Here is a 19,731-nt window from a genome sequence, read left to right as displayed (position 1 = left end):
TTTTCATTCCAAATCTGTGCGTCTCTCTACATTGATTTAAAAATGCACCTGATTTCATACTTCCAAAGAAAACAGGTTGCCTGAAATGTTCTGTCTTCTCTAATGTTCTTTAGCTGGAGCAATCTGAAGAGGACCAAGACTCCCAGTCCCATGCTGGTGTATCCTGGGTAGTTGAACCCAAGCAGGATTCCAAGAGGACCCTCAGCACTAAGTATGAGACTACTATCTTCTGAAAACAAATCTACATCCAACCAGTCTAACTGTGCCTTTGCAGTCTGATCTGCCTGCTGTTCTAAACCTTCCTTTTCCCCCATTGCTGGCACTAGGCATGGTGTCACCAGAGGCAGAAGCATAGGATTATCAGACTAAACAGCTTTTTGTATCTGCTTTCTACTGAACACTGTGAATTCTCCTAAAGGAAACAAGGGTAACACACTGAGAGAGTCAGCTGTTTTTAGATGTCTTGAGAGATGGGAGAAATGAAGCCTGTGGGAGTTCAGTATATGGATTTGGGGAAATCAACTGGTGTTTTTGATTTTCTCTTCATGTTGACACTGTGAATATGGAGTGGATTAACACTCCATAGGGCTTTTCTGTTTAGCATTCTTGTTACTGGATGGTTCTACAACTTTGTTCTCTTGTGTACCTACTGTTGTAATCTAGATTTATATCTCCATACTAAGACATGGCCACAACTGTTCCTTGTAGCATTCTTTTACTTGTTATCTCAAAACACACTAATTACTGCGATATTGTTTGCAAACCTCTTGCTCACCTGACTTCTGGCATGAATCCTGTTCACACTCTTTACTGTTTCTGGATACCGGAATGTATGGTATAAACTAGGAACCATGATTTCCCCTATTAAGCACTTTCATTTTTCCTAGGAGTCAGATTTGATATAAATAATGTTAAACAGGAATGTTTTCAGCTCTCCAAGTATTTCTGATCAGTCTGTGTAGGATTTACTGTTAGAGCTTTCTGTTCATGTTAGGCAATCCACTTACAATTAACTGATCAATCACATTTCCTGAACTTTAATTAGAGTGCATCTTGCAAAGATACACACTAGTTGCTGAAAATAAGGATCAGAAGCTGATAAAGTATAAAATCAAGGCAAGTGGTAGGAAAAACGGATGGTATACTTATGTTGTATTAAACAAGGTTAACAATTAGAAGATATCCAGATTTTATACAGAATATTCCTAAATGTGCAGCATCCCAGGCACATTGGAGTTTTCAAAATATTTATAATTCATCTTTCTCCAGGCAGGCCAGTAAATAGTATTTGACTTTTTAGGTCTTTTAAATACAAATTTTATTTAGTTCTTTTAAACAAAAGAATGCAAAGGTAGATTGAATTTAAATTACTGGCTTTTCACTGAATACTTTCCTTCAAAGCAGCAAGCTTTGCTATTATTGTGGAATTAAATAGCCACTACTATTTTGGGCAGCAATTCCAAATATTCAGTTTATTTTGTGAGATGGACTCTAAGATCATCTCTGTTCAGATGATGTCTGACATTTGCCTACTGTCCTTCAAGTAATTTGTTTTTACTAAACACAAGTTTCCCAGTGATAATCCATACACTTCAGATTATTCAGAGACTGTAGAGTTACTGCGACTGAATGACCTTATGTAAATTACCATACATTTCTCACATCTGGGGTTTAGTCACTGACAAAAGTATAAACTTCCCTTGGTTGCATTTTTAATGTATAAAATCATTCAATCCCTAGCTTTCTTTTCATTAATATTGTCCCCATTTTGTTTGCCTTCTGCCAAGCTGAACTACAGACATCCACGTTTCTCCATGGAAATATAGTAAATGAGCAGAGCTCTAAGAAGCAGTGAAATCCTGGAGGTACGAAGATCAACACCTGGCTCTGGGTTGTGTCCTTGGCTGCTCATTAAGGACTTCCAGAGTTGAGTGAAAAGAGTTCCAAGCCACAAGCTGATAAAAGCAATATGCATTTTTAGCAAAAGAACTGAAATTTCTGCAGTTAAAAGACTGATGCCATGAATTTTAGTTTGAAATGTTTTTGTTTCCTTTATATTGTAAAATCCTCAATTTCAGCATAGCATTGATGGAAGTGAACAACAGTAATTGCTAAAACAAAACATGAATATGCCTGTCTTATTATATAGCTTACAATATCTGAATATTAAATCATATATGTCATACTTGGCTTGGAATAGTAATAGGTGAATTCCCAACTTGATACAATATTAAATTAATTTTGAGGTAGTAGCACCTAGGCTGATAATTGTTCATTCTTAATAGTTACAGTAATAATTTAAAAGAGTATCTAACTTAAAAGAATCAGAGAAATTTAAATTCTTGACAGTTCTTGAACTAACTAGAAGCCTGGTATAAGTAAGCCTACTTATCACTGCAATACAGCTGTTTTGTGAAAGTATTTTTCTCTCCACACAATTTATAACTGGACTGTGATTTCTTGCATCTCAATCAAGTAATCTATTTTTTAAAATGTGATTTGATTGTACTCTGTGGTTTGAGATTTTTTAGATTATTCACTGATTAGCACTTTTTATACTAGTTGATAATTTAAGAATGCTCATTTAAGTTCATAATTTAAGTATCTTATATAACATTACACAGTATAAAAAAGTGGAGATCATGGGCATTATGCTAAAACAATTTATTTCCTTAATTCCACTTAATTCAACAATGACTGCTTCAGATGGAAGCTAAATGAGTATCTTAAGCATTCACAATCTTGAACACTGGCTTCAGTTCTGACTGTGATAAATAAGTATCTCTATCTTATCCAAGAAAAAGATGAGGAAGTGCAAATAATGCTTTGGTGGGTATGATAGTTTGATATACCCTGTCATTGTATTAATGATTTTCTTCAATTTTTGTTTGTATCATTAAGATGTAATTTAGTCTTACTTTATTTGGTAAAAAAAATAGGAGGAAAAAGTATCCTTATCCCAAATAGTTGGATTTGGGAATAATTCAGATGAATTTCTTGAAACACAACATTCCTTTATATGCATATGTAAATGATATGCTGGTGTTGGTATAAATATTACTGTACCAGTAAGTCTGTTCTTAAAGAATGCAAATTGCATTTTTGCTAAGGAGGATAGGATAATTAGCCTTAGAACATATTGACAAAGATGATGAAAGCTTCCAACTTGCTTCTTCCAGTAATTTGGTGCTTCCTTTCTGAGTTTACATGGACATAGCAATATCCATGGGTGCATCTCCTGATTAAGCATTCCTTTTAAGAAGGCAATTCAAGCCATTTTGGACTTGAGTTTTCCTAGCGATTTTTGCTGTTTCTAGACTCCAAAGCATTTGAGATTTTTGTCTCTCTGTGAGGTTTTGTAGCACCCAGAGAAGAATACCATCTATTGCTGGCACTTAATCTGTTTATTGGTCCATTTAAAATGTTACACTTATTGTAAGCATTCATTTGTGCTTGAAATAACATCTCCCTATGCTGCTTTTGCTAGAACGCCTTTTCAAAATGGATAACCTAAAATTATAGGCTTATTTTTACTTCATTTGAGTCCAAGATGAGATCACTTTATAAATGCTATGATGGATGAGCTACTGCTTATCCTTTGAATGGAAAATCAGTTTATGAAAATCAAAACTCCTGTAGGATTTTTTTATTTTTTGTTTTATATTTTTACACACTAGTATCAGCTCACAGAAACTGGCCTTTAGACTTTCTTAGCTTGTGAGAGAAATCCTGAATTTGAGGTACATGACAATCTGCCCAGCCTTCTTTGGGAAAAAATTCTAAAGCAGCTTCAAGTGGTGAGCTGTGCTGTTCTTGCAGACAGGTATCTAATGATACCTCACTTTTTCAATACCTTCTTTGCCTGTGAAAATAAAAATGCTGGGTGATATTTCACTCCTTCACTGCCTCTGTTTGCATGATCAGTATGAATGTCTATCGGCAGGATTTTCTGCTATGCTTGCTTCTGAAGAAGGCAGGCAGATTCTTCATAATAGGCAGTTTGAATATCAACACTTTTATGCTAATTGTGATGTATGGCAGTGGGACTGATTTGTAATAAAATGTTATTTAATCTGTCTTTGTATTTTGATACTTGAACTATTTCCTTTTTATTTTCTGTATATAAAAGTTATTCTCTCTCTCCCTCTTTTTTTTTTTTTTTTTTTTGTGGTACCAAACATAACCAATCTGTGCAACAACATAGACTGACCTCACTACAACAAGGCGAGACTGTAAATATTTCTGAGCTTCCAGCAGTCGTTTTGTTGTTTGTTTTTCATAACTGTATGAGTTAGAACTGAGTAAATTAATAAAATTAGACATCTCTGTATGGGTTGTTGTGGTATATTAGTCTGTACCGAGTATTTTAAAACTACTGTTCTATATTAACTGATGTTTTGTTGAAAATATTAAAACAAATTCTAATCATAGGCATGAGATATTAAAGTTACTTTTCCCAATTGAAGTAACATGTACCAGCTAGTTGAAAATCACAGGACAACATTTTGAGCTGTTTAAAGGTTTACTGCAGCAAACTTGGCATTGTCAGTTTGGTATTATTAGCTGTACCTTGCGACTTCAGTGACCCAGTTTGGAATACAGCAGCAAAGAGCAGGACAGCTGCTTCGTTGATCACATTGGATTTTGCACCAAAGTACTGTCTGAACAATTGTCAGTTTGAATCTCCCCTCTCCTTGCCATCCATGATCTGCCTCGTTAGGTTGTTAAGAAGAAACTTTCCCTGTTTCAGACTTTCCCTCTGGAAGCAGCAATTTCTTCAGTATTTCTGAGTAGTATGGACCAAATACCTGTCTGTTGTGATGAATCAAACTACCAAACCTCTGACCAATTTCCAGTACTTCTTCCTGAATCGGATTAAGGCCTTGCAGTAGATTCTTAGCATTTTGGCCACCAGGATACAAACAGTGTCTAAGAAAAGTCTGGATCCGTTGCTCTGTGGAAATTAAGATATTTGGAAATAGACTAGAGCAGCGGTCGCCAACCGGTGGGCCGCGGCCCACTGGTGGGCCTTGAGAAAATTTTGGTGGGCCGCAGAGAAATCTCACCCCCAGAGCACCCCCCAAAGCAATTATTCCAGGCTGTGCAGAAACACAAGGCTGCACTGCCCACATGGCCCGCAGGAACGCTCCCCACCCACTCACTCCTTACCGGGCAAACTTGCCTGCTAAAATTGCTATTTTTCCTTTTTTCGATCATCATCTGTTCTGCTGTGCCAGGAGATTTAGATTAGCTAGGAAGCAGGAAATGGTTGGATTTCTTGCTTTCTAGCTAGTCTTTAGAAAGTTTAGATCTTCGGCTCTGCCAAACCACCTTTAGGGAACTGAAGGTTTGCTTGCAAGCAAATTCAGTGCAGACTCACGGCAAGCAAATTTGAGAGACTGAGCTAACCGATGGCAGATAGATCACTGAATGATTCTGTGAGCAACTGAATCTGCCTGCTTTGCCTGATTTTGGGTAAAAGTTGCTCTTTTTATAAAAAATTCAATGTTTACATGCATGGTGTGTTATGAGTTAATTTTATGAGTTTGCTTGTGACAGACTGAGCTAGCCAATGGCAGATAGATAGATCTCTGAATGAATCTGATTCTGTGAGCGACTCAATCTGCCTGCTTTGCTTGATTTTGGGTAAAAGTTGATCTTTTTTATTAAAAAAAATCAATATTTATATAAATATTTATAATATTTACATACAAGCCATGCCTAGCCAGTCACATGACCACCAAGCCACACCCACAAATTAGGCCACGCCCACAGAACCAGTTAATGGTCCCTGGGATCAAAAATTATGAGTTTGGTGGTCCTTGAGGTCCAAAAGGTTGGCGACCCCTGGACTAGAGTGCTATAATTATAGCTGCACCATTTGGGGCCCTCACTGATTATTAACTGCAAAGTTATAAAGAAAAATTCAGGATAATATCAATTTTTTAAAGAGCCAAGATTGTACAGTACACTAGTAGCAAAATAATTAAAATGTTTTTTTTAATTATATTTTAACACTCAAAGTATTTAAATTCATCTGCTGACAGCTTGTGCATTTGATAACTTAAGATTTTTTTAGACATATTCTATATCCCAAGCAGTACATTTGATTAACACTAAGCAAAACAGAAATGTAAGGACTCCATTAGAAATAAAAGGTAAATTTATCTTGTTGCCAGGGGCTGTATAATGGACACATATTCTGCTATCTTACTGAGATTTTTTACTAATTTACTAAAACATTGCTTCAATTTAACAATATTTAAATCAGAGTTAAAAGTACTTCAATTAACCCATCCAAGCAGGGGCATAATTTCTAATATTGACAGTATTAAATACTTACTCTTCTCTGGGAATTTGTATTAAAACTGGCATTTAAACTGCTGCTTCTTGGAGAAATAAATGCAAAAATGTTTTCAAAGTGTTTTGAGTATTCTAGAAACTTTCTTTTATACTAAACATTCTATATATTGAACCTATGTTTTGTGAATGGTATTCATGATTCAGAGTTTGGAATTGAAATTCATCATTTTTTATGCCCAAATAGACTTGCATCAAAGCAAACTTGAATAACTTACCAATTAGAACCCGTACAGCATTGTTTTTATCTCCAAGGTTCCTAAGCTGGCCTTTGAGTGAAGTAGCCTTATCAGTACTGAGTGCAGGGTAACCCAACTGATTAAATATGGCATCTACTTCCATGCATATTTGATTGCTGATATCCATTAAGGCATTTTCTGATCTAATACAATAAATAATAATAATAATAATAATAATAATAATAATAATAATAATAATAATAATAATAATAATAATAATAATAATAATAATAATAATAATAATAATAATAATAATAAATAATAATAAGCATTTTAACTATGTCAATTGAAACTTCAATGAAGAGAAAGATTCTTAATGTACGATAATGAAATCAGTTTGATATACTTTCTCAAACTAAATTTCTGACAGAACATGGAACAAGATTGGGCAACAATTAATTAGAATTAATATATTTATGTATATAATTTTCTTAATGCATAGTTCCAAAATTCAAATTGTTGCTCATCCAATGAATGCAAATTAAGATACATCTTCATTACTCCCTAAAGACTGAAACATTGTACCAAAGTACTTATGGGATTGCTGCTGCCTGCCACATTTGACCATCTGATGCATTCCTCCCCAAAGAACCTGCTAGAGTTCCACCTTTTGCCAGCCAGGAGGGACAGAGTCCTGAAAATGTTTCTGCTTTTTAACAGGAATGTGTACACTTTAGCATAGCCTTCCCTTCCAGAATTTCATCTGCCCTATACTTGTTTACTTTTATATATATTATTAACATATTTTTACAGAAAGTCTTTAATATATAAATTGGCATTATACATTACCATACTGTGTATCCTAGATTTCATATGCAGAGAACATTTTATTATTCTGAATTGATGAACATTGTACAGTAAACCTCAATTATAGCGGTGATTAATTAGAGAGAAAGTTACAATAAAGTACAGAGCATAACATAAGTGGTCAGGAATAACACTTATCTTTTTTTAGTTATATAGTGAGTTTTGGTTTAATTTGTGTGCTTGCTTGTGGCTGTTTCTATCAACCCAATAGTGGGGGGAAATCATTTTAGCACCAAGAATGCAGCAATCTTTATAAAGGTGATTGATTAGAGAAATAAATGTGAATTTACCCCAATCCAAAAAATTGTAGAATATCCATGGTTCTCAAATAATTGCAGAATACAATGTTAAAATTATACACTTATATCTTTCCTGTTAACTTATCCTTGTCCTGTTAGCGGACAAGATTTAGGTAGGCAAGAAAGAAAACAGTAGATAATTGTCTTCCTAGTGTAAGCTAGTTTTTTGAGCTTAGCATTGTATACCAGACCATTATGGTTTGTTCAGCAAGCTTTGATTTAGTACCATATTGAATCCATAGTGTGGAGTGGATGTTGATCAATTCTATTCTTATATATTGATTGCCTTGTTAACCAGCCTCACCTATCCTTCTCCATAGAATATCATCAGATTTCAGATCATTATAACCTGCAAAAGAGTGGGGTAGGAAATGTTCCTGTCTTTAGCAAATATTAAAATAGCTTGCCTTATATCAGGGAGACCTTCCAGAAGAGCTTTTATTACTCTTTTCAGCCTATTGCTACCTCCTGGTGAACTGAATAACTCATTTCCACATATGTTGCTGCTCACTAATAAGACTGAAGCAATAATGACTAGCCGATTCACTTCTCCTTGTAGAGCATGCAAACGTGCTTTGTCCATCAACATAGTCTACAAAGAAAGAATACACATGATATCACAAAAAGCAGGGGCTGGAAGCAATCTTGATCATTGAATCCAAGCCCCTGTTCAGGGCAGGAGTCCAATTTTCAGCATCCCTTGACAGATGAACTTCTAGCATGTTTAAACACTTTTCAGCAAATAATTCATATTGGTTGCTGTGCTTTGAGCCTTCAAAAAAATGCAGGCCCCAGAACTGGATGTAGTGTATTCTAGCTACATGTGGTTTAACTAATTGAGAATTTATAGGGAACAATTTTGTTTTCTTGTGTTGATGCTATATTTCTATTTATGGAGCCTAGGATTGTTTTTGCTCTTTTAAAAACATTTTTTTAATAATTAAAAGTTTTTAAAGCTAATTCTTCCCTATTGGTTAGGATCAGATCTAGGAGAGCCAATACCCTATGGAAAATGAAAGACAACTGAAGAATTTTGAAAATTTGGACATTGGCTAAGTTTTTCCCCAATAGATATCCATATAGTTCTAGTTTTCCATTATGATTGTGTCCATTATGATTGCACCTCTCCTGAAAGTTTTATAATCTTGGTCCAGAAGACAATATTTAGATCTTTTGTCAGGGTTGACTGTCTATAGTATGTTTCCACCATACCTGGTTGTTCTTTCCCTTCCTATATATTCTTATCCAGTGCTCTTCATTGGACCATCATGCTGAAATTCCTGGATACCAGTGCATCTGTGAACTTCCCTCAACCATTTAGCTGTTGTGTGGACATTTCTGGCACATTAAGATTAGAGTTGTACTTTGCTGAATTAAGATTATGCTTCCTTAACTATTTTTTTTAATCTTTCCTGGTTTTAAGAAACAATTCTTTTAACACCACTTACCTCAGGATAGTGTTCTGTTCCAGGCTCCCAGTCCAGCAAATCCATATACGCTTGATTTAACACAGCAGTAGGACTATGAATAAATGAGACTTTTCCAGCAGACATGGGACAAGTGGAAACAGGTGGTCCATTAGTTCCAGAGGTGGATGAAGAAGGAAGCAAATCAGAATTTGATGCTTTGGTTATTGCCTTGCGTAACCAGTCAGTTGTATAAGTTAAGCTGTCTGCAGTGATGGAAAATTTGGAAAAGAAACAGGGCTGGTTTTTTCCAGTAATTTCTCTTTCCTTATGTTTTGGATAGATGCTGATTTTTTAATATCTTCAGAACTAATGGAGTTTACCCAACTGACAGGAGCAAGAAATATACAAAACCCCGGTAGCCTAATGTAATTTGACAAGAGGATGTAATAGAAGATAGGACTCTAAATATTATGTTATGTATTTCTTAAAATGTTAATATACTTGTATTTATCTGTGAGTAAATGTTGACAAGGGCCTATAGGGTTTGGCTCTGTGTTATTAGTTTACAAAAATGATCTAGCAAATGTGCATTGCTCTCTCTTTGATACCTGCCTGGTAGTTTGTTCAGGAGTTCCTGAAATTTTTTCCTTTCATATTGCACAGAGTGCTCCAAGAGATGGGGTCGAAGGCTTTGTATGGTAAAGTTGACCATATCCATTTTCATTAGGTTCAGAACTCGGAAGATCTCTCTGTCATAAATAACAAGAACAAAACCATTTTGCATTGTAATTAAGTCAATAAGGCTAATTTTAAATCAATATAGATAATCCTAGCAATAAGGAATCAATCTTCAATTCTAAATTATAGATTATTAGATTATAAATTGTATCCTAAATTCTATAAGTTTATATCACAGATGGAGGTTCTCTGTAATGAAGCCAATTAATTCATCTGGCATTCATATCCAAAAATAACTTCTGTTTCTTTCCCAAGGGGAAAGAAATGCTAAAATGCTTTTCTTCTGTCATTGGGCTAGGAATAGAAAATGATGTTCCATCCTGCTGGTTCATGTATTTTCCTTTTATCAGACAAGCAAATTTTCTTTTTGTCTGTTGTATGGATAATGTTGGGAATAAGCCTTAAATTACTCTTTTAAGCCTCACTGCATATCACCCAATCCTCCTGGTGAAATGTAAATGTGAATCTGGCTCCAAATTTAGACCCTTGACTAGAACCAAATTCCCTACCTTTGATTGGAGTTGAGCAGCTAATAAATTTAAATAAATTTAAAGCAGCCCACGTGAATCCTATATCCAACACAGGTATATTTGTTTCAGTAGCTAAAGTTGGGAACAAATTGTTTCTTTTTTCAGAGCTATGCCAACGTAAGAAATAAAAAATTCAGGAGCCTAGGCCCCCAGCTATTGTAGCATATAGCACTATCATTTAGTTCCTAATCCATATCAATGCTTTGCTTTAGGAATAACAATAACAGACTGAAGCTTGATGTTTGTTTTACTTTCAGACTTTGCAAAAAGTCTAAATTGAACAAACAGGTATTTCTGTGCGTCTTTTCTTACCCCTAGAGATGAAAAATGGTGAACTGCAAGTTCTTTATAAAATTAAAGTCATAGGAAAATGTTGCACTACAATAACAAGGTTTTGCATCCTACATTCTACAGTATAATTTTAATAAATAATGTATGATTCATACAGGATTGTATTTCCTCAAAACTCAAACCCACCTGAGCAAATGAACTGGGTCTGACATGATTCGCAGACTTTGAATTTCTTCATCTCTGATAGGTGCACAGAGCATTGCCATGGTGCCTAAGATATATGTAGTGAGGCTGGGAATATTCAAAGCTCCATGCTCAGCTTCTTGCTTTATCAATTCGATGTCTAGTGCTTCTTCAATCTGACTTTTTAAACGTGTTTGTCGTGGCAGAAGCAAAGCCAGCAGAGTCTATAAAACCAGAATGAAGGAATGAACATTTGTAAAAGTGAATGTTCAAATTGATTTAACTATTCAAACTCAATAACATATATTACTATAAAAGAAATATGATGGTTGAATGAATGGTACCATGCCTCTAAGATTGTAAATCACCAACAGATGGCAGTATTGGTATATTGATTTAGCTGCTTCATTTTAGTTGGCAGAAAATTGCCATGAGAAAAGGTTGTGTTGCTATTTTTGTGAAAAGGGACCCTACAATGAATACTGACTGATCAGATTGCATTTTAGATAGCTGAAGGAGTCTTTACAATTGAAATTTATCACCAAGTGCAGGTTATTTGCTGGTATGTGTAGTTGAGAGCAGGGCCAAAAATTGTAAAGATGTGAATCAGGAAGACTTATTTATGTGATCAAGAATGAAGTGGACAACATATTACAGCAACAATTTTCACGTAAGAAAGGTTGATGACCTAACTAAAGACAGTCAGCAAATCAAACTTCTATCAAGCTTGGTATATAAGAATAACACGATCAAATTTTGATGTTCCTCATTTCATCCTTGAATTTTGTTGACTGCAAAGATAAAAGCTTTGAGTTGAAATTTGCCAGCAAAGGTTGTCACACTATGAGAATGAAGGTGCAGAATTTCACAGCATTGTTCAGCTGATGAAACATGGGCTCACCAAGAAACAAAGGATCAGTCCAGGGAATATTGCAAAAATTCAGCTAAAGAAAAAGAATCAAAACACAGGCTTCAGCAGGAAATTTCATGGCTACCGTGTGTGTGTGTGTGTGTGTGTGTGTGTTGTGTGTGTTTGAGGTAAACTCGTATCTATTTCTTTGAACTACCAGCTCAGAATGCTCTACTGCAACACTCAAAAATTTGAAACAACAATTCAGCAGGATTCGAAAACACAAGGAAGAATTTTTGCATGATAATGGTAGGCCTCATACTCACAAGCCATCTAAAAAGCTTTGAAATTAGTTGGATCTCACTCTGTCCCCATCCACCATACATGATGCTATCTCAATCTATAGTGATGGATGATCTCACTAGTGGCTTCATGTAGATGTTAAACAGAAGTGGAGATAATATCATGCCTTGCAGGGCCCCACAAAGCAGTGGACAAGGCCTGGACTTCTCGCTTCCTATCATCACTGAGAGTGGCAACAGAGGAAGAAAGTGAACCAGGACAACAAAGCCCCCCACTCCCAATCCCTTAAACTGCACCAGAAAGATACCATGGTTGATGGTACTGAAGGCTGCCAAGAGGTCAAGTAGAGCAAGAATGGATACACTACCCTGCTTCCAATAGGGATCATAAAGAAGGATGATCAATGCCATTTCCTTTCCATATCCAGGCCTGAATCATGACTGGTAAAGGTCTAGATAATCCATTTTATCCAGAAACCTCTGGTGCTGCTGCACAACCATCTTCTCAACAACCTTCCCCAAAAGGGAAGATTGGAGACTGATAAAAATTATCCAAGAGGGTGGAATCCAGCAATAACTTATTAAGAAGAGGGCAGACCATAGCATCCTTAAAATGCTACCCTCTGCTGCAGAGACACATTAATCACTGCCAAAATCCACCTGTATGTCATTTCCCGGGAAGCTTTCACAAGCCAGGAAGGGCATGGATCTAAAAATAGCTGCTTGCTCTCATAATCTCTAGGATCCTGTCCACTTCCTCAGGAATAGCAAGGTCAAACTGTGCCCAGATAATGGCAAGGACTTGCCCCAGGTGCTTCCACCAGACCAGCAACTACCCCAGCATCTAACTGGGAATGAAGCCAAACGAGGGTACCATGTGACTTCCATATTTTCTCAAAATTTAAAGAGTAAATTTGTGGGCATCTCTTTAACTCAAAAGAAGAGGCAGAAAAGATTGTCAGGGCCTGGTTGAAAAGACAAAGTATGAAGTTATTTTGTGACAACTTTAAGAAGTTTGTCAATCATTGGCAGAAGAATGAAGTGAATGATAGTGATTATTTGGAGAATAATGATCTTGTAACAAAATATTGTTTTATTTCAGTAATTATTTTCCTATTTAATTTTGATAGGGATATTTTAATTAGTGAAAGTTATGGAATTGAAGACATTACTTTTCATCTTGCATATAATAGTTTTAGATACAGTAATATTTTAAATAAGGAACCTATTTGAATTAATTTATTTTCAAGTTAATTTTACTTTCCCAGCAGGTTTCAATAAAGTGCCAAATAAATGTGGAACAAAGATATCCTCAAAGCTTTGCAGCTAGAAAGAGACTGATATTAACTTCCATTGTTATTTTAGGCAAATGACCAGTCATAAAAATGTTCCGGTATAAAAAATATATTAAAAAAACACCACTCACATAGTTAACTCTTTTTGAAAAGTCCTATAATTCTGCTGCTGCCTTTGGTGAAGTGACAGCACTAATTTCAAGCCTTTTAGGGGAGAAGATACAAGTGCTAAGTTACAGGTAGTCCTTGTTCAACAATCACAAATGTTCCAGTGAAATGGTTGCTAAGCTACATGGTCACTAAACAATGTGATTGAGAGAGATGCTGGAACAATTGCTGGATGCTGACATTTCATTCAGATAAAGTTACTCTGACTCCAAAGTACATTGTTATCAAGTACAGATTTTTTTGGGGGGGGAGGGGGGGGAGATAGATCAATAAAATAATTTTTACTACTGTTTATTACTATTTACTATTATGGTATTTATGAACAATTGTTTTCCGAGGCAATTGCTAAAGAACTTATGACAGTTGTTAAGCAAATCATGTGGTCGTTAAATGAATCTGACTTTCCCCATTGACTTTGCTTGTTAGAAGTTGGGTGGGAAGATTGGAAATGGTGGTCACATGACCCAGGAGTACTGCAACTGTCATAAACACATACCAGTTGCCAAGCACCTGAATTTTGATCACTTGACTATGGAGATGCTGCGATGATCGTAAGTTTGAAAAGTAGTAATAAGTCACTTTTTTCAGTAACTTCAGTCACTAAGTGAGTGGTTCTAAGTCGAGAACTACCTGTACCTGTAATAGTTTTTTATCACAAAAATCAATTTGTTAGATATGAATAATTCCCATTCCCCTTTATAATTTACTTCTTTGATTTCTTGAAGTAGCTTGACAGCGTGAGAATAGTCTGGTGGTACTTTGGAAAGTTGTTCTTTCAGATTATCCCAAAAAGCTTTGTGCACTGTTTCTTTCACTCTGCTTTCTAAACTGTAGTGAGATAAAAGTAGCTGCTGTTAAACTATAGTGAGATAAAAGTAGCTGCTGTTAATATTTTTTCTACCTATGATATTGTCTAGAGGCCAAGTTTCATATAATTTTTCATCTATTGATAAATATTCTTTTTCAGTCCAATCAATATTGTAAGGAAATACTAGATTTCAATAAATGATCCTATGAAATGTAAAGAGTAGGTACAAGTAAAACATATTCTGGGAAATGTAACAGGAAATGCCAGTTCAAATTTTCCTCCAGATACCATGAATACAGTATTCTGGGGAATACTATCTGGCTGTTTCAAAGAACTATCAGTCCTAAAAGATAATAAAAAGAAAATTATCTGTCCTAGGGGAATGCCAAACCACCATTCCAGATTGGTGTGGATTGAAAACAAATGGTGGAGCTCTCCCAAATATTCCATTCCCAGAATGGTAGAATTTGCACATCCTTTAAATGGTTTGTTATTATATCTTGAGAAGGTAGGATGAGAGCTAACAATATGCTACACATGGTAACTGAGAATGGTCCATAGAATTCATCTAGAGCTTTTTTTAAAAATCAGTTCTCTGAATCATGCAAGTAAAAACAGAAATATATCGACACATAATCAGAATACAAAAATAATCTGTAACATTAATATTTAACCATCAGTTTCAATTTTCCCACTTTGAATCTTTATAGTAAATGTCAACCTTCTGCCACTTAATCATAGCTTTACATCTTTTATTAAAATTATTTATGAAATCTATATGTAATTTTTCAGTCACCAAGTGTTCTGACTATGTCTTGGGTTTATGCAACTCAAGTAGCCAAACCCAGTCTAATAACATTACATTAACAAAAACAATTGCTTATTTGGCAATAAAGTAATCTAGACAAGAGGCTAAATGAAAATCATATTCGACCATATTCACTAAGAATGACAAATAGCAGATTTCTTCCCCAACTACTATATGAAGACCTAGCTCTATTGGGAATATTCTAAAGCTGGAAAAGGTAGAAGGAAAGAAAAGAAGAGGTCAACCACCTACAGGACTCAGTTACAGTGGTGATGAATGAACTGTTAGAAAACCTGAAAACCAAGTTAAGAGAAAGATCAGCATGGAGACAATCTATCTGTATGGCTGTTAGGAGTTGACAACAACTTGATGGCACATCATCAATTAAAAAATATAGCCTTATGCAAAGTTAACTGAAAACTTTTGAGAACATGGAGAAAATAAAACCTACCTGTTTGGTGATAAATTCACTTCTTGCAGTTTGAAGTCATGGTTGACAACAATTTCATGGGCTATTGTCATTTTTGAGACTTCATTGGCTGTTTCCATGAGCTCTGAGATAGAATGAATTTGGGGAGAATTGGCTATATAAAAATAAAATAGAATGGTGCTTACTTAGCTCACCAATCAGGAATGTTTTTAAAGACGTACTATTTATAATTAAGCAAAGTATCTTTTTTGATACAAACTCTGCTCAACCTTTCCACTTCTAAACAAGCAAATAAAAGTTTTTTCTTCTCTGTGGTAGACTCTGAGGAATGATAATTATATAAGCATGAATTAAAATAGTTCAGTTTAAGAAATAATATAGGATGTTATTAGTAATTTCCAAGTATTTCTAATATTTATTTTGTTTGGCAAGCATGTATGAGAAAACAAGTATAAGTATGAACATAACGTATATAAGTATAAACAGGTATAAGTATATACCGTATATGCCGGCGTATAAGGCGACCCGGCGTATAAGACGACCCCCCAACATTTCCACTCAAAATATAGTTTGTTATATACTCGCCCCCTCTTCCGCACGCCTTCCACTTTTGCACTTTTTTTTTTTTTTTGAGGCACTTTTGTGCACCGTGGAAACAGATCCCGTGAAGCCGAAAGGAGCAGCCAGCCTTCTCCCAGCTCCCAAGGAAACGAGGCTCGCACCGCCCGAGCTCCGCTGAGGTATCCGGCTGGGGCTGTCAGGAGTTGTTACCGCTGGCGCAGCTCGCGGCTCCAGTCCCGCGTTGCCTCGGGAAGGAAAGGCAAAAGGAAGAGCCGCGCGGCGCTTTGCAATGGCAGCAGCGGCTCCTGGTTTTGCCTTTCCTTCCCGAGGCAATGCGGGACTGAGCTGCGCGAGCCGCGCCAGCGGTAACAACTCCTGACAGCCCCAGCCGGATACCTCAGCGGAGCTCGGGCGGTGCGAGCCTCGCTTTCTGGGAGCTGGGAGAAGGCTGGCTGCTCCTTCGGCTTCACGGGATTCGTTTCCACGGTGCGCAAAGTGCCTCAGCTGCGGCAGCCGCAGTGCTTCCCAATTACTATTTGCTGGCGTATAAGATGACCCGGCGTATAAGACGACCCCCAATTGGAGGCATGTTTTCAGGGCAAAAAAGTCATCTTATACGCCGGCAAACACGGTACTTAATAAATGAGTACAAATAAATGGATAAATGGGAACAGTAGGACAGGGACAGTAAGGCATGCTGGTGCGCTTATGCACATCCCCTTACAGACCTCTTAGGAATGGAATGAGTCCATGGTTGACAGTTTAAGGTTAAAGTTTTGAGGGTTTGAGGATGTAACAACAGAGTCAGTTAGTGAGTTCCAGGCATTGACCACTCTTGCTGAATCACAATCATAAACCTTCTAGAAAGCCATTACAAAGTTCTCCAAAGAACAGCAAATTATATATGAATGTTGCTACTACTCAGAATTGGTAGTACTTATCTAGAACCAAAGATCTGAGATCCAAGGATAAAACAAAAATATTGATTCAAAACCCAAATCTGGACAAAACCAAACATACAGATACTAGGGAATGGGACAATCTTTTCCTGAAAATTGCCAGAATTGGGGCAGATAAATTTAATATAAAGAAATTTTTTCAAATGAAATTATTTTAATACAGAATCGGTAAACTCTAAATCTAGTTTTATTTTTTACTACAACTTTTCACCTAATGAAAATATTAAAAAAAATAATCATTTTGCTATGTGCTTGGAGTTTGAAAGTTAAATAATTTGCACACATACCACTTTCTGAAAAATTGCACAAAAATTAAAACTCTCTCAAGACCTTTTATTTCATTGAACTATTAAATTAAATTGCCTGAATTTTGCTGCACCAGTTTTTATCTTGGAATTCTATGCATTCTAATCCAGGTTTATTAAAGCACGATTTGTACCACTAATTATGAATTTGAAACAATTTCAGGGGGAGGGGAACGGGACGGACATGCTATTTTGCTGTAAATATTAATATTTGATTTTTCTAGCATTCAGTTCAAATTATACATACAAGATGGGATGTTAGGTGGACAGAGTTTTGGAATGTCTCCACCCTGGGTTTCTTCATGCTCCCTCGGTTTTCTGGAACTACAACCTGTGGTTTGAGTGTCATTGCAGTCATTTGAAGTAGTCTCTTTAGGATTAGGCATCTTGTTTCTAATAGAAGACACAGATTTGAAAATGACATGGACTACCACATCAGTTTTTAAAGACCATGAAAAAATTATTCTTCTGTACTGTGGGTAGATTACAGAAATTAGCAGAAAAAGATTTCTTTAGAAAAGAAATGGCCATCATTCAGATAGTCTTCAACTTACAACAGTTCATTTAGTGACTGTTCAAGGTAAGAACAGCACTGAAAAAAAGGACCATTTTTTTCCCAAACTTCTGCAGCATCCGCATGGTAATGTGATTAAAATTCAGCCGCTTGGCAACTGACTCATATTTATGACGGTTGCCATAGCCTGGGGTTATGTGATCGCTTTTTGCAACCTTCTGACAAGCCAAGTCAATGGGGAAGCCAGATTGACTTAACAACCATGCTAAGTCAACCATTGTGATGATTCAGGTAACAATTGTGGAAAGAAAGGCCGAAAAAGGGGACAAAATTGACTTAACTGTCTCACTGAGCGGCCTAAATTTTGGGCTCAATTGTGGTTGTTAAGTCAAGGACTACTGGTATTCTTTTCTCAGGCAAATTACTATTGTGAACTTCTGCTGCAAATATTGAATCATCAGTGTGAAACCTGGCATGGTGTCCCAGTGGCCCTTGGCACCAAACAGGATCAACACTCAATCTTTTATTATTATTATTATTTTTAAAAAGGCTCTCGGGCAATGCCTGGCGCCCTGAGGCGACGAAGACGAAAGAGAGCCTGGGCAAGCCAGGAGGAGCGCCCGTAAGAGGAGAAACCAAACAGGCAGAGGGGTGTCCCCTCTCCCTCACCTTTCCCGGGGACAGCAGGGAAAGACGAGGCAGGGGCGGGCGGCGGTGATCAGAGGAGAGGGGGGCAGCGCGGCCAGATTTTCTCGGCCGACCCTTAAACAGCCAGCAAAGCTTTCAGGACGGCCGTTGGGGCCGAAGCTATTCCAACGGAATAGAACCAACTACCTGCCCGCTAAGGGGGGGGGGGGAGGTTTGCGTCCGTTTGAGAAAGAATCAAGTGTAAGTGATACGCGCTAACGGTTTTTTCACGACAATAAGAATACAGCAGTAGCGTTTGTTTTCCATCTTCAGATGGAAGGCGAGGTCGATAAATTTTCTCCTCCCGCGTTTGAATTTATCGGGAGGGCCCCTCCTTTTCTTTTTATAGAAGAAGGGTCATTCATGTCTCGTGAACAACGCGGAGGACCGAACCAAACGCCACAGAAATGGGAAGCAGCTCATAATTCCAGAGAACCTAAAGAGAGTTTCAGTGAGGTGAAATACTTATCGGACGTTATCACAGTGCCATAGCTACTCTACTTGTTACTCTACAGAAACACACATTTTGTGAAAAATCAGTGTTTTATTATAGAGTACTCGGAGCCCCCCCCCCTTTCATCCCCCAGTGAGATGCTCCAAGAACGGCCTGGGAATCGCAATTGGAATATCCATGGGGAAGGCAATGGCGCCATCTAATGCCAAGATATGGCTTGTTTAAATAGTGACTACTAATGGAAAACACTGACTCCCCATAAGTTTCCAGAGATGCCAAAAACATGTCTGGATGTTTCCATGCATTACAAACTTCATCTGGAAGGAGAATGAAAATTCTAAGAGAGTTTGTCAAATGATGTAAATATTAATAATTTTGCCAGAGATGTATTGCAAATAGTTATAGGACAATTTCCCAACATTTTCTCATTGGAATTGCTGAGGGTTAAATTGGGAAGTTGGGGGGAAAAAATCTCAGAAAAAGATAGTAGCAAACAGTTTCCATATAGTAGCCAAGAAAACCATGTTTAAGTATGGCCACCAGCAGCTGAGTTGGATTTTCAGAATTAATACAAATACAATGCATAGGGATTTTAACAATACACAATGAGTCAACAAATTAGCTAGACGTTAATTAGATATCAATAGTAGGCACTACAACTCATGAGAAATACTTCCTAGGTGCGTTAAAAATTTTTACATTCAACTTAATCATTAATTAATCATTGTAAGACC

At 36.7% G+C, this 19,731-nt stretch overlaps 2 protein-coding genes across 20 annotated transcripts in view; one reads left to right on the top strand and one right to left on the bottom strand.

The window, feature by feature from the left end:
• ANKS1A (ankyrin repeat and sterile alpha motif domain containing 1A) overlaps positions 1 to 4,330 on the top strand; it is a 116,879-nt gene extending 112,549 nt beyond the window's left edge. For 11 of the 19 annotated variants that reach the window (XM_087959821.1, XM_026680371.2, XM_087959818.1 and 8 more), the window contains one exon: positions 114 to 746. In XM_087959821.1, the coding sequence (XP_087815947.1) occupies positions 114 to 233 (120 nt within the window). In that variant the 3' untranslated portion in view covers positions 234 to 746. Of the gene's footprint in view, positions 1 to 113; positions 747 to 1,787 lie in introns of those variants that run through there. The other 8 variants (XM_087959826.1, XM_087959824.1, XM_087959816.1 and 5 more) reach the window with 1 other exon arrangement.
• Positions 4,331 to 4,636: 306 nt separating this feature from the next.
• On the bottom strand, positions 4,637 to 17,743 carry TCP11 (t-complex 11). Its single transcript, XM_026680372.2, has 9 exons — positions 17,590 to 17,743; positions 15,539 to 15,671; positions 14,179 to 14,299; positions 10,860 to 11,080; positions 9,723 to 9,863; positions 9,154 to 9,373; positions 8,113 to 8,297; positions 6,579 to 6,742; positions 4,637 to 4,954 (listed from the first exon to the last, which is right to left on the bottom strand). The coding sequence occupies exons 1-9, from the start codon at positions 17,726 to 17,728 to the stop codon at positions 4,725 to 4,727; spliced, it is 1,554 nt and encodes a 517-aa protein (XP_026536157.2). The 5' UTR covers positions 17,729 to 17,743; the 3' UTR covers positions 4,637 to 4,724.
• Positions 17,744 to 19,731: the final 1,988 nt, after the last annotated feature.

Source organism: Notechis scutatus, chromosome 3 (assembly GCF_049901735.1).
Source record: "Notechis scutatus isolate UNSWTSFEM ecotype Mainland chromosome 3, rNotScu1.2, whole genome shotgun sequence".
In the NCBI taxonomy this organism is placed as follows: Eukaryota; Metazoa; Chordata; class Lepidosauria; order Squamata; family Elapidae; genus Notechis; species Notechis scutatus.
Note: the sequence above shows the minus strand (reverse complement) of the source record. Positions and strands in the feature narration are given on the sequence as shown.

Coding starts and splice junctions, on each gene's coding strand:
- TCP11 (XM_026680372.2), bottom strand. CDS start 17,728: ATGCCTAATCCTAAAGAGACTACTTCAAATGACTGCAATGACACTCAA. Junction 14,300..15,538: donor GTGAATTTATCACCAAACAG/GTAGGTTTTATT, acceptor ATCTCACTACAG/TTTAGAAAGCAGAGTGAAAG. Junction 6,743..8,112: donor GAAGGTCTCCCTGATATAAG/GCAAGCTATTTT, acceptor TTATTGTATTAG/ATCAGAAAATGCCTTAATGG.